We start from the raw sequence: 14,833 nt of genomic DNA, 5'->3' as shown, positions 1-14,833 counted from the left end.
TAAACAAACTGTCCACCCGGGCTTTTGCGCTGCACAGAGACGCTTCGCTGCCTACGACTGAACGTCAGTTGAGAGTCAGTCTCATGCAGACTGACCAATGAAGAGAGGGCCTCAAGTTAAGACCCTCTCCTCATTGGTCAGTCCACACGAGGTGGGTCAAAGGTTACTCTGGGCGGGTTACGTGTTGTCAGGCATTCAAGTATTGAGTATATTTACTGCATATTACAGTAAAATATTCTGTATGTGACCACATTATGGTGATCCTCGGGTCGTGATGATGGAGCCCTTGAATATTGTTGCCCAGGGTACAACAAAGTGTTAATCTGGCCCTGGTTCCGCCGTCACATTCCCGCAGAAACTGGTTGATCACACCGGGGCCAGACTACTAGCATGTGGTTTTACAACCACAATGTCCTCGGAAGCAAAAACGCTTTTAAAAGGGAGGGAGGAGTCCTAACTGTTGCTGCAGGCGTGTTGTGTGAGAGTGCAGTTATATACTGGTTAATATATTTTTGGGTTCAGTTGCTTTCATGTGGCCTAATGTGAGTCTATTTGGGATCATTGGAATGATCAGCAGCATTTCTTGATGTGACTTTATGGCAGCTGCCCAGGGCATCATCGCAAGGAGGATGGCATTCATTTACTTTTGTTTTATTTGGTATTTTTTCAGTCATTTTTGGAAATAGTGATCAATTTTGATTAATTCACAGCCTATGTTTAATTACATTTAAAATAAATGTCAACAGATGAGATCAAACAAAACAGATGAGAATTGCCCTTAAGCTGTTTAACTTGGACCAAGCATTTTAGGTCACAGATAGTTGTAGCTTAGGGTCTCTGTCTATATACCTTATAAGACAATTTAGGTGATGGCATGTTGTTTTTCTGCTATTGAACTGTTTTCTAATAATGTTGTGTTAAATAAAGTGAAGGAAGGAGAGAAATAACGTTTCCCTAGCAGTTTTTAAAAATTTCCCCATGTAATCCGATTAATCGATTAATCGTGTCGAGACCCCATCCGATTAATCGATTATCCAAATAATCGTTTGTTGCAGCCCTACTGATCACAATAAATTGATTTACTTTTTTCTTTCGTCTTTCTCATCCAACCACATAAATCCCTGTGCGTACTTCTACAGTACTCCTGAAGGACAACAGAAATCAATAACAACACAAAAAGTATGGCGTGTTGTGTAAAAACCGCTATTTTCAGCATATTTTTGGGTTCGACGTGCTGCTACCAGCCGTACAGTGTGAGTAGTCGAGTCGCATCAGAGAACTGGGTTGTAGTGTGAGCTTATAACTCATAAGATTTGCTCTGCGAGGAAGTCATACAGTTTGAGCTGAAGCTGAGTACAAAGCTGTGGGAAGTAGGGGTGCTGAGGGTGCTGCAGCACCCTCTTGTGGATGACAAATTATAAGCATGTTAGGGCTGCAACAACGAATCGATAAATTCGATGAAAATCGATTACTAAAAGCGTTGGCAACGAATTGCGTCATCGATTCGTTGTGTTGCGCAACTCTTCCAAAAGACCCCCCCCCCCCTCCCCCCCGGCCGCCGTTGCGCACAGACCGGAAGCAAGTCAGATCAGCGCGAGGGAGAGCCGGGTGAAGCAGCGAGACCCAAAAAAGTAAAAACTTCTAAAGTTGCAAGCATGCCGAATCAGCGAGGAGGGAGAGAGCTCTGTGTCCGGGTAAGTTAAAAACTTTTCAAAAGTGATTCACCCAAGCCCCGGATTATTACACAGGCTAGACATGCAATAAGCTTGTAAAAAAAGTCTATAAAATCGTAAGCGCGACACTATTAGATAGGCAGGGGGGGGGGGGGGACTCGCGCTGCTGCGAGCCGGTTCCGCCGTCACATTCCCGCAGAAACTGGTTGATCACACCGGGGCCAGACTACTAGCACCACAATGTCCTCAGAAGCGAGAACGCTTTTAAAAGGGAGGGAGTACTAACTCTCGCTGCAGGCGTGTTGTGTGAGAGAGAGTGCAGTTATATACTGGTTACTATATTTTTGGGTTCAGTTGCTTTCATGTGGCCTAATGTGAGTCTTTTTGGGATCATTGGAATGATCAGCAGCATTTCTTGTTGTGACTTTATGGCAGTTGCCCAGGGCATCATCACAAGGAGGATGGCATTCATTTACTTTTGTTTTATTTGGTATTTTTTCAGTCATTTTTGGAAATAGTGATTAATTTTGATTAATTCACAGCCTATGTTTAATTACATTTAAAAATTAGTTGTTTGACATCCCCAATTATAATAAATGTCTACAGATGAGAATTGCCTTTAAAGAGCAAGTCACCCCCAAATAAACTTTTTTTTGCTGATAAACTAAATAAACGAGTGTCTAATCGTGCTGCAGACACGTGTCGTCAATAATTTGGCACTTCAGTGCATCTTAGTTCAAATTTAAATATTCTGCCTAAAACTAGCAGTGTTGTGCCGTTGTCAGGTAAAAACTCTGCACTGTATTTGAATTTAAATCTGCCACCGCTATTGGCTAAGAAGTATGCTATGATGTAAACTGGTACATTATGATGTCAAAATGCTGTTGTGAGCCTGAGTGTGTGTGTATTTGTTAGCGGCTCCGCCCTCTCGGTCTGCCAGGCAACAGCATGTGTTTCATTTTTCACACATGAAGTGGGATTGGAGTTAGACTCTGGTAGGGGTTGACTTGCTCTTTAAGCTGTTTAACTTGGACCAAGCATTTTAGGTCACTGATAGGTGTAGCTTAGGGTCTCTGTCTATACACCTTATAAGACAATTTAGGTGATGGCATGTTGTTTTTCTGCTATTGAACAGTTTTCTAATAATGTTGTGTTTAATAAAGTGAAGGAAGGAGAGAAATAACGTTTCCCTAGCAGTTTTTAACATTGTCCCCATGTAATCCGATTAATCGATTAATCGTGTCGAGACCCCATCTGATTCATCGATTATCCAAATAATCGTTTGTTGCAGCCCTAATGCATGTTGGTATTCTATAAGGAAAAGTATTTTATAAAGTATTTTATAAGTACTGCAGCAACTTCCTAACACACACACGAAAACACACCAGACTCCATTTCTCAACAGTTTTGTTTACAGCATTTGAACAGATTTGCATCTCCTCCCCCTGTGCGGGAGCGCAGCTTACTGATGCGCTCCGGCTTCGGCGCAGCGCACGCTCCTGTCCCCACAGATGAGCTTGTCCAAGCGCACTGCAGCAAAAACCCGTCACTACACACCTTATGCACTTTTTTCAGATATGCATTACCTATGGCGTTTAAAGCGTGCCACAACCCGTGCACGCGCATTGGGTCCACAGCGCGCGTGTGAACGGGACTCGCGAGCGGAAATATACATGGCGAGAGGTCATTTGTGCACTGAGAGGGAGCAAACTGTGTCTGTGAGCGCACAAGGATGTGCACAAGTGACAAACCTGCGTGCGCGCGTTGTCAACGAGCACACGGCAGAGGAAAACGTGCGCGCGCGGCAGCCTCTGTGCGCGCTCGGCAGCCTCTCTGCGCGCTCGGTTTCTGACTCCTGCTCGCTCGGCTGTAAGGGTTTTGGCACTCTGGAGGCGTGGCCTGTGGCAGATCTTCTCTGTCCTCTGATTGGTTAGTGTACCCCGCACTTTACCCTCTACCTATCTATACAAAAAAGTCTGCTATTCAAGTAGTTGCTGGCATAGCTCAGTTGGGAGAGCGGGTGACTCTCGCCCCGGAGGATCCAGGTTCGAGGCCGGGCAAGGGAAATGCAGTAGATGTCATGTTAACTTTTCTTAATTTCAGGTATTTTACAGTTGTGACCGTTCAACTGTCATTAAACGTCCGAATGTTTGCTGGGCAGTGTTTTAAAAAGTGCACATAAGCTAGATGGTTTTAACCATATAAAATTACATTTTTTGTGATACTGGAAAAATACATACTGAAATAAAACTACTGATTGAAAACTTTATGACTGTGGTTGTACAATATATGACTCACTAATACACTGCAAACTCCCTTAGAGTGGGGCTTCCAGAGAGAGAGAGAGAGAGAGAGAGAGAGAGAGAGAGAGAGAGAGAGAGAGAGAGAGAAAAGTTCTTGCCTCATTAATGAATTGTTTATTTTTTTCAGTATTTAATTGACAAATTATCCTTTCAAATAATTAATTGATGAGTTACATAATTGTCCATTTAGAATTGTTGAATGGACTGAGTCAAGTTTGGTGCACTTTATATATTTCAAAACATGTTTTTTTTTATTTTAATGATGCATATAAATAATTTAAATGTTAATTTAATGAAATATTTCTATTTTTTCATTACCTCACCCTTGTTTTGACAAAAACGGGACCTTGCTGGATAATATCATGGAGAAACTATTTGTTCACAGTACATGGCTCCGTGAGGATCTGTGTACCAAAGGAGGAGATACTCAGAAATCTGTCTGCAGATTGTTACAACCCAGACTGGAAGTGGTGGGCTGTAATAAGAAAGGAGACCAAACAGAGGCGTGGGGGTTCAACAACTGATTTATTTAACAAAAGTAAGGATTTACTAAAGCAAGTTAGTGAACAGAAAATGGCCAGTGAGGACTCTCCACCAAACCGGAGAGACCCAGTGAAAGCAGAAAAACAGTAGGCTTTGTAGGCAGCACCACACCCTGAGCCCAGGTGCCTCCAAGGCTGCTTAACGAGCTGCCTACAACAGAAGAAAAACACAATTAAACACAAATGAAAACCCAATGAGACGGTGGGGGCATCACAACACGTTCAGGACTACCCAAACACCAGTAATTCTTGACTGCACTGATCTGAGGTGTCAATGGCCATATTCCCCTCTCTTCCAGAGTCATATATTTTCCTCAAGTTCAACTGCACTCTGAAGAGGCTCATTTGGATTGTGCCACATAGGCCAGTGACCTTTGTCTCAGCACTGTATGCTGGAACTATCAGCGACCAACCTGGGAATCTGGTGTGATGAAAATGCTACAACTAGAGATGGTCATCTTGGTAGACAGGGGGTTCTTCATTGATGACATTGTGCCCTGCAAAGTGTACAGGCCAGCTTTCCTTTCTGGCAAACCTCAAATGTCTGCATGTAAAGTTATAGAAACAGAAGCCATAACATCTCTGAGTGCATGTGGAGCGCTCCATTCATCTGGTCCAAGAACACAAGCTTTTTGATTGTTATTCCCCTCCTTGCATTTGTAAACAATCAGCTATATGCTGTGGTTTTTCTCCTTACCAACTTTTAAAATAGCCCACTAGTGAAGGCCTGGGCAAAGAAGCCTGATGTCTGAGAACCTCAACATATGTACGGCAACCACACTGTATATTTACACACTTTCATAAAGAAGCTGCATATCAAGCTTTCATTCAGATGACCTTCAACAGTGCTGCACCCTGCTGAGGGACATCCGAGTAAAACCTTGAGATGGCCATTTTCTGTTCACTAACTTGCTTTAGTAAATCCTTACTTTTGTTAAATAAATCAGTTGTTGAACCCCCACTCCTCTGTTTGGTCTCCTTTCTTATTACAGCCCACCACTTCCAGTCTGGGTTGTAACAATCTGCAGACAGATTTCTGAGTATCTCCTCCTTTGGTACACAGATCCTTACGGAGCCATGTACTGTGAACAAATAGTTTCTCCATGATATTATCCAGCAAGGTCCCATTTTTGTCAAAACAAGGGTGAGGTAATGAAAAAATAGAAAATTTCATTAAATTAACATTTAAATTATTTATATGCATCATTAAAATAAAATAAAAACATGTTTTGAAATATATAAAGTGCACCAAACTTGACTCAGTCCATTCAACAATTCTAAATGGACAATTATGTAACTCATCAATTAATTATTTGAAAGGATAATTTGTCAATTAAATACTGAAAAAAATAAACAATTCATTAATGAGGCAAGAACTTTTCTCTCTCTCTCTCTCTCTCTCTCTCTCTCTCTCTCTCTCTCTGGAAGCCCCACTCTAAGGGAGTTTGCAGTGTATTAGTGAGTCATATATTGTACAACCACAGTCATAAAGTTTTCAATCAGTAGTTTTATTTCAGTATGTATTTTTCCAGTATCACAAAAAATGTAATTTTATATGGTTAAAACCATCTAGCTTATGTGCACTTTTTAAAACACTGCCCAGCAAACATTCGGACGTTTAATGACAGTTGAACGGTCACAACTGTAAAATACCTGAAATTAAGAAAAGGTAACATGACATCTACTGCATTTCCCTTGCCCGGCCTCGAACCTGGATCCTCCGGGGCGAGAGTCACCCGCTCTCTCAACTGAGCTATGCCAGCAAATACTTGAACAGCAGACTTTTTTGTATAGATAGGTAGAGGGTAAAGTGCGGGGTACACTAACCAATCAGAGGACAGAGAAGATCTGCCACAGGCCACGCCTCCAGAGTGCCAAAACCCTTACAGCCGAGCGAGCAGGAGTCAGAAACCGAGCGCGCAGAGAGGCTGCCGCGCGCGCACGTTTTCCTCTGCCGTGTGCTCGTTGACAACGCGCGCACGCAGGTTTGTCACTTGTGCACATCCTTGTGCGCTCACAGACACAGTTTGCTCCCTCTCAGTGCACAAATGACCTCTCGCCATGTATATTTCCGCTCGCGAGTCCCGTTCACACGCGCGCTGTGGACCCAATGCGCGTGCACGGGTTTTGACACGGGTATGACGCGATAATTACCTTTTCACTTTTCTCTCATGTTTAACCCTCCCACCGTCCTAATGGGTGTGACCCTGTGAGGAAAGTTGACCATTGCGCAGGGTTGATGGTTTATCCCATAGGGTTCATGTGGCAGGGGTGAGGAGTGGGCACCACCTCACCCCTACCACGTGGATCTTAGGGATGGATTTAAAAATATGAAATAAAACAACAAAATGATGGGCCTGAAATGCCAGACTCTTGTTATAAAAGGCTCCATAATATGTATTATACTGGTGTTGTCTAGTTCCCCGTTTCCCATCTGATATTTATAGTTAGATATTTTATAAAATGAACTGCCTGAACAAGTTATTTAACAATCATTTGTGAACTTGTTCTTTTTTTTGGTGAACGTAAACCAAACTCTCACTTATTTTTCCTGATGAATAATAAAGTGAGCTCTCATTCTGGCGTGTGAACGGGTTTATGAACGGCACTCTACAACAGTTTGAGAGCTCCAGATCTCCACGGAGCTAGTGGAACTTTCTAGTGGCCTGCCACAACATGACTGATTAACATAAACTTTAGGGCTGCCACAAACGATTCATTTATAAGTCGACTAATGGCAAGTTTTGATGACGATTAGTCGACTAATCGTGTGTCATGCATTAAAGTACTGCAGCAATTTCCTAATGTTCTGATTTCTCTCACATACGGCAATAAAACATTCTAATTCTGAAGTTTAGCCTATTGCACTCACTACGATGCTCTATATACCCATCATTAGCTTCTAGTTTGAAGTTACGTGCAATCGAAAAATAAAGACAAGTTTATTGCTTATCAAACAACTTTTAATTAACTTTGTTGTTGTAACATGTTAATACAAGTGCTAAATGTCAAATGGGTGTAAGCAACTAAAACTAAAACTAAAAAATGACTTGTGCTCACAAACTGAAATGTATCCTGCTAAAATAGTCACACAAGGTTCTGGTTTACAGTCAGGAAAGATAGCATTTTAACATGTTTAACATGAGAGCAGATGCTCCCAGCTGCAGAGAAGATCTGCTCAGATGGGGTGGAAGTGGCAGGGATGCACAGAAAAGATTTAGCCAGCTTAGAAAGTGTGGAGAAACAGCCTTCATTTTCACTCCACCATTTGAGAGGATCATCTCTCTCAGAAATTGCAGCTTCTCAAAGATACACCTTTACTTCCCCTCTCACTATCCGGACCCTTCTGTCCTGGCATCTTCCTCCTCCTGCTCACTCTCATCATCACTTTCTGTATCGGACTGAAGGAGAGCATCCAGAGCAGACTTCTCAACTACACCTGAATCATCAGCCCGCTGCAGTTGTGTAAGCTCACCTGTTCCAGCTTTTGCTTCTTCTTTGACAGCAAGCACTTCAATGGTCCCTTGCACTCTGATGACATCTTCAGGAGCCAAAAATGTTAGCTTTTTGTATCTGGGGTCCAAGGCAGCTGCAAGAACAACCATGTTTTCTTTCCCTTCAAAAACAGTACAGATGCTTCCCCATCTCTGCTTTATCCCTTTTTCTGCATCTGCACTGGAAGATTTCCCTGAGCTTGTCTGAAATTGTCTGTGGTTTACAGACCGTACCAGACCTTCGATGACCTGTGGAAGACCTGAAATGGTTGTGTACTGTTGACCACTAAGGTAAACAGAAGCGGTCTCAAAAGGCACCAACCCTTTCTTGAGTTCATCAAGCACTTCTCTGGCTTCAAGTCGATGTACTGCTTCCCTCTTGGTTTCACCTCAGGATCTGAAAGAGTGGCAGCGAGAGGCCATCGCTGTTCGAGGAGTCTGTCTATCATGTGGAATGTACTGTTCCATCTTGTGCTGACATCTTGGATCAGTGAATATTTTTTTCACATTCATTTGCTCCCGTTTCATCTTCAGCTTTGTACTTGCCAGCTCTACTTTGTTGAAGTGCTCCACTAGCTGCCTAGCAGCCCCTAATGCTCTGCTGATGCAGGTTTCTTTGAGAGCAGTGTTCATTAGGAGCTGGAGTGTGTGTCCAGCACAGCGGATAGAGGCCCAGGCATGTTTCTCTTCAAGCGGTCTCATTGCTGCTACCACATTAGACCCACTCTCATGAACTACTGCTTTAATTTTAACAGGCAGGATTTCTAACTTAGCTAAAACCTCTTCAATCCAAGTCATTATATTTGTACCAGTGAGCCTCTCCTCTAGAGACATGGTGGAAAGGTTGAAGCTTTTCATGTTCCAATCGTTGCTCAGAAAATGGCAGGACACACCAAGGTACGCCTCTGTAGCGCGGCTGGTTCACACGTCAGCAGTCAGGGAACCATTCACAGCTCTGAGGGCCTGCATTACCTTAAAGATAAAACATTAAAGTTAGTTCAGATGCCAAATTTATAAATGTTTTTCAAATAAAGCATGTTAAGATATAACACTGAGAAAAATATATACTATGCTTTAACTAATAATAGTTTCTTATCATAAAATGCATCAAAATCTACTATTATTTTTATGTGTCCAGAGACAGAGACAAAGACACACACACACACACACACACACCTTCTGGAAGGTCGTCTCGTATTTCTCCTCCATCATGGTGGTGAAATGTGATCGGTCTGGTAGATAGTTTTCATAGTATTCTGGGTTGAACTTCTTGATCACATCTTTAAAACCTTGATCCCTGACCATGGACAGGGGTCTCATGTCCGTTACCAGCATGTTCAAAATGGTCAGGACGTTGGCTTGTTGAGGTGTGCACGTGGTTGGCATTGTAAGAAACTCATCCATTGTAGAAGGAGAGCGATTTTTTAGCACTGTAACGTAGCGAGATAAAATAAATCCTTATCGTTTGTAACATTAGAGCAAATATGTGACATTCAAACATGTTCTAAACATAATAAAATACAGTTGTTCCTAGACCTATGATAGTGTCACCTTACAGAGTTTGAACTCTACTCGCTTATCATTTGTTTTCGTAAAATGCTCCCAAACCTTTGAGCTCCGTTGCCGACTCGTCATGATGTGTTATTTCTCCGGTGGTTGTGATTTGAATGCTGAGCTGGATTGCTAATATCGCGCATGCGTGCACAAACCTAAATGTTTTCCATGTTTCTGCTTCGGCACATCTGATTTACGTTGGCTCCTCAGGAGGACATCACATGCTGCAGATGCCTGTTAATCGCTTATTCCTTTAAGTCAGGTGTGTGGCAGCAGTTAAAAAGGCAACATGGAAAACAAACATGCAGGACAGTGTGCCCTGAGGACCGGGGTTGGGAAACACCGTACTAGATAAAGCCACCACCTATGATTTTCACATATTATTCATTGAAGATGAGATTTGTAATGCACACAGGTCTCTACACATTTCCATGTACTACTGATCCAACAGGAATGTACCATGCCAGCAAATGGGGAGGGCCAAACTGAGAATAAAAACTAATAGAGATTCAGCCTTTTTGACCATCGACATATAAATATTGGACAGTGGGTTTCCATAGGCTCCAATAACACGTTTTTGAAGAAAAATGGGAGGTGGCCACCACCACCATTTTGACCGTGTCACAGGTTCCGCCAAGCCCAGACAATTCCACAAAAAGGGAGAGAGGTGGAGCTGAGGGTGGGGCTGTAAGGCTGGGATCAACTGACAACACCCGGTCGAACTAGCTACAAGCTAACCTGAAGCTAACGCGGAGGTGGGAGCTAAGCTAACAGAAGTAGCAACCTAGCTACAACCGGAGTTAACTGTGCACAACACCAGAGCTTCTGAGTCAGAGATACGTCGGGCTGACCGCTGGGTAAAACTGCCACAAGCCGGCAGCCGCACGGCAGACAAGCGCCGCTGCGATCTGAGATGCGCAGAGCTGCCGCTGGGGAGAACCGGGTGGAAAGGTTTCCATCCCAGAGCTCCACAAGTCGGCAGACCGCGCAGCAGACAGAAGCCGCGATCAGACAGAGATGCGCCGAGCTGCGGGGAGGGGAGAACCTGGTGGAAAACAGAGGTCTCCCGAGAGCTACACAAGCCGATAGTCGGAACCCAGCTCCAACCAACATGTTATATTTCAACCCATTTTCTAAAGTGCAGCATTATGTTAAATGCACTGGGTTTTACCCTATTACATTTAAATTTCATGGTTAAACAGTACATGTTAAAATCAAAGCTCAGCTTGGCAGTGACCTAAAATACATAAATATAATATTACTTACCGGGGGTCGCATAGTCTTGTTTGAACCGGTTTTTTTCAATGTTTTTTATACCAATTTAAATCCAACCCACTGAAAAATAATCATTTATGGATGCGTAGCTGTACACAAAAACTACCAGACACAAGAACAGTTTCTTTCCTTCAGCCATTTTTCTCCTGAATCTATAGATTATTTTACCATCCATTTATTGTAGTTTTTAATACTTATTCAGTATGCTTATGGATATGTGTGTGTGTGTGGGGGGGGGGGGGGGGGGGACGTATATATGTATATATGTGTGTGTAAACGAACATGTGTGTGGGTATACATGTTCTTATGTGTTTTTAGGTATTTTTACTCTCATTTATTGTGGTTGTTGTATGTTTTAGAGAGCGAACATCTACCGAAGACAAATTCCTTGTAAATGTACTTTTACTTTGCCAATAAATTTGAAATCTGAATCTGAACAAAGTAGTCTTCCTCCCCAGGACTAAAACATTAATAGCATAAAGTCCGCTAGCTGGAGATGATCTACACAAGAAAGCAGCTTTCTACACGCCTTAAATAATAACAGGACACGACTCCGGGCTAAATTATTGTCCCAGTCCGTCTCTGCACGAGTCCCGCTGGTGTTTCTTACCTGCTCCGTGTGAGCTGCTCCGTGGTTCCGAGCTCATATCCGACAGTCTACGCTGACCACCAAGCCCTTCCTCGAACTGGGCCAAGGCTTCTTCAACCTTTTTGATGATTTTTCTAGCAGTAGCTACTTGCTTGCTGACAAACTCCATCAGAGACTCTCCTGAATCCATGTTTAACCCAGAGACTCAAATGTTCACCTCACACAACAAACAACTACAAGATAACTTTGCTAACGCTCCTTTACTTCTTCTTCTTCTTCCTGGTGGTGGTGGTCAGCAATCAATGAACTTGTGAGTTATCGCCACCTGCTGGTCTGGAGTCTGAACAGAACGTCACCAATAAGCCTAGTGAACTAGACCAAATTCTTGCTTTGCAAAGATTGCTCTCTGTGAAAGAAACCTTCTAACAACTCATTGACGCAAAAGTAAAAAGTTTAAATAATACATTTATTTAGTCTGGCTTGCCAGGCTAATACTTATCCTCCTGACACCCAAATTTGTATTTGCTGTGATGTAAAAATAAAATTTAATAAAAAAATATTAACAGGTTTCCTAGAAAAAACAGAAACAAAACACATTTTAAACTTAAATTCTATATAAAATGGTTCTAAATATAAAAAAGGTCTAAATTGAAGAGAATAAAATATTCTAGTGCAAGAAGCCAATGTTCATATATGTGGACGCAGGGTCTCAAGGGGTTAAAGGTGGAATATGGAGCATTTTATTCAAAAGCTATATTTAACCCTCCCACTGTCCTCATGGGTGACCCCGCCAGGAAAGTTGACCATTGAACAGGGTTCATGGTTTATCCTTTGAGGTCCATGTGGCAGGGTTGAGGCATGAGCACCACTGAACTTGAAATGGTCATCCATGCCTTTATCTTCTCCCGTCTAGATTACTGTAACACTCTTGTCACATGTTTTAACAAAAAAGCCCTTGACCGCCTTCAGTTGGTCCAGAACTCTGCAGCGAGGCTCCTAACTGCAGCAAACAGAAAAGCTCACATCACTCCTATTTTAAAGTCTCTGCACTGGTTACCCATTAACTTTAGAATTCATTTTAGAATCCTGACTATTACTTTCAATGTGGTCAAGCTCCTCCCTAGATTACTGAACTGTTAAAGCCTTATGCTCCAACTCGAGCCCTCAGGTCCACACACCAGTGGAAGTTCCAAAGACCGTCACCTTATTGTGGTGGAGGAGTTTGAGTGTCCTAATGATCCTAGGAGCTATCCAGGAGGAACATGAAGGGTCCGGTGTGGATCGGGTGGCAGACCAAGGCGGGAGCCTTGGCGGTCCAATCCCCAGACAAGGAAACTGGTTATTGGGACATGGAACGTCATCTCGCTGGCGGGGAAGGAACAGGAGCTTGTGGCAGAGGTTGAGCGGTACCGGCTAGATATAGTCGGACTCACCTCGACACATAGCATTGGCTCTGGAACCCAAGTCCTTGAGAAGGGTTGGACACTCTCCTTTGCTGGAGTTGCTCCAGGTGAGAGGCAGAGGGCTCTGGTTAGCTTTGTGTAAGTCCCAAGACTCTCTACCTGTGTGTTGGGGATTACCCCGGGGGACGAGAGGGTAGCTTCCCTGCGCCTTCGGGTCGGGGAACGGGTCCTTACTGTTGTTTGTGCTTATGCGCCAAATATCAGTTCAGATTACCCACTCTTTTTGGAGTCCCTGGGACGAGTGCTACAGAGTGTTCCATCAGGGGACTCCATTGTCCTGCTGGAGGACTTCAATGCTCACGTGAGCAATGACAGCTTGACCTGGAGGGGTGTGATTGGGAGGAACGGCCCACCAGATCTGAACTCGAGTGGTGTTTCGTTATCTGACTTCTGTGCAAGCCGCAGTTTGGCCATAACGAACACCATGTTCGAACATAAGGATGCCCATCGGTACACTTGGTAGGAGTGAATTCATGACCTTGGCTGTTTCAAGCTCTCTGGCACTGTGTCAAACAGAAACAGCTGTTAGAGGGAAGAAATGGTTCTTTCATCACGTTACATTCCTGAACGTGAGTGTCAGAGCTTTTTCCCCCCCACAGAAAATAATGACTCACGGCATTCATTTGCATTAGAGACCACAGTATATGTAATGCTCTTTAAATTAACAGCAAGTTTGTTATAACTAACAAAGATTTTAGCAGTAGACTCCTATAGAAGAAGACACTGTTTAATAACTTATAAACTACTTGTTTATCTGTTGTTCCTGCTTCAAACACAAACTACCATTAGCATAGCAGCATAGCTAACAAGTACAGGAAGGTGGAGTCTGATTAGGGCTATGTGCATCCTAAAAATGCTGCATTTGAAGGCTAATTATGTCACAGCAACATGACTAAGGCCCAATTTGAAGTATTTTATGCTTCTCTGCAGGGGCAGATACCCCTGTGACCCGAACAAGCCGAGCAAAACAGGTAGACAACCCCCATATCTTTCTGAAAACACATTCATTGATTTAGGTCCATTATACTCTAACCCAATTGCATCCAGGGACTTGAAACATGACACAAGGTGACCTGACCAAACATTTGTGATCATCTGGGCAGGGGCGGCGTTAGGCCCGGCTACTTGGGCTGAAGCCCAGGATGTTTCATGAAGAGCCCTGGATCTAAATTACGGAAGTAACATGCAATACCAAAGTCCAACAGAGAGGGAGCAGCTGGCAGTAGTTTGTATACAGCCTGCCTGAGCCTCCACCACTGAAGAAGAAGCCCTTCAGCAGCCGGTGTCGGTACAAGATCTGCTTGGGTGCAAGATCGGCTCGGGGTCCTTCGACTGCCGATGACGTCAAACCCACTCGGACAAAATACACTACACATCTATACTATTGGAAAGAATTTCGCAGTTTCGTTATTAAAATACCGTAAATCCTCCAATACAGGCCAGTGTCATGTTCTGCGGGTGGAGGTGGCAGACCATGTGTGGTGGTGGGTTCCAGGAGGCAGAACCCACAATGAACCGACAAAGACAACAACCAGGAGGGAGGTATAAATACACAAGGGAATCAGGAACACATGGGCAGAGTAATCAGGGACAGGTGAGAACAATAAGGCTAATCAGGGCAGGAGAGACACAGTCAGGGAGGCCGGGGCGGATCATGACAGTACCCCCCCCTCCTTAAGGGGCGGATACCAGACGCCCACAAGCCACAGAACACAGGAGACACAGGGACGAACGAAGACCAGAATAGGACACACATGACCAGGGAACACAGAAGATGAGACCAGGGAACAAACACAGTCCGGGGCTGCGGAGCAGGGGCCTCTGAGATCAGGCGGCACTCCGTCTTACGACCACTTGACTTGACACCACAAAGACTTGAACCACGACGACTTGACCTGAGATCACGAAGACTTGACTTGACTTGAAACACGAAGACTTGA

The 14,833-nt window shown here is 43.7% G+C and overlaps 1 protein-coding gene across 2 annotated transcripts in view; it reads right to left on the bottom strand.

The window, feature by feature from the left end:
- LOC139066104 (zinc finger and SCAN domain-containing protein 31-like) overlaps window positions 1–12,812 on the bottom strand; it is a 36,618-nt gene extending 23,806 nt beyond the window's left edge. Inside the window, exons 1-3 of one of the 2 annotated variants that reach the window (XM_070548019.1) lie at window positions 11,452–12,811; window positions 9,189–9,442; window positions 4,052–8,984 (exon numbers count right to left, since the gene is read on the bottom strand). In XM_070548019.1, the coding sequence (XP_070404120.1) occupies window positions 8,934–8,984; window positions 9,189–9,442; window positions 11,452–11,620 (474 nt within the window). In that variant the 5' untranslated portion in view covers window positions 11,621–12,811 and the 3' untranslated portion in view covers window positions 4,052–8,933. Of the gene's footprint in view, window positions 1–4,051; window positions 8,985–9,188; window positions 9,443–11,451 lie in introns of those variants that run through there. The other variant, XM_070548018.1, reaches the window with a different exon arrangement.
- Window positions 12,813–14,833: the final 2,021 nt, after the last annotated feature.

Source organism: Nothobranchius furzeri, chromosome 2 (genome assembly GCF_043380555.1).
Source record: "Nothobranchius furzeri strain GRZ-AD chromosome 2, NfurGRZ-RIMD1, whole genome shotgun sequence".
Taxonomy (NCBI): domain Eukaryota; kingdom Metazoa; phylum Chordata; class Actinopteri; order Cyprinodontiformes; family Nothobranchiidae; genus Nothobranchius; species Nothobranchius furzeri.
This window is presented reverse-complemented; position numbering and strand designations above follow the sequence as displayed.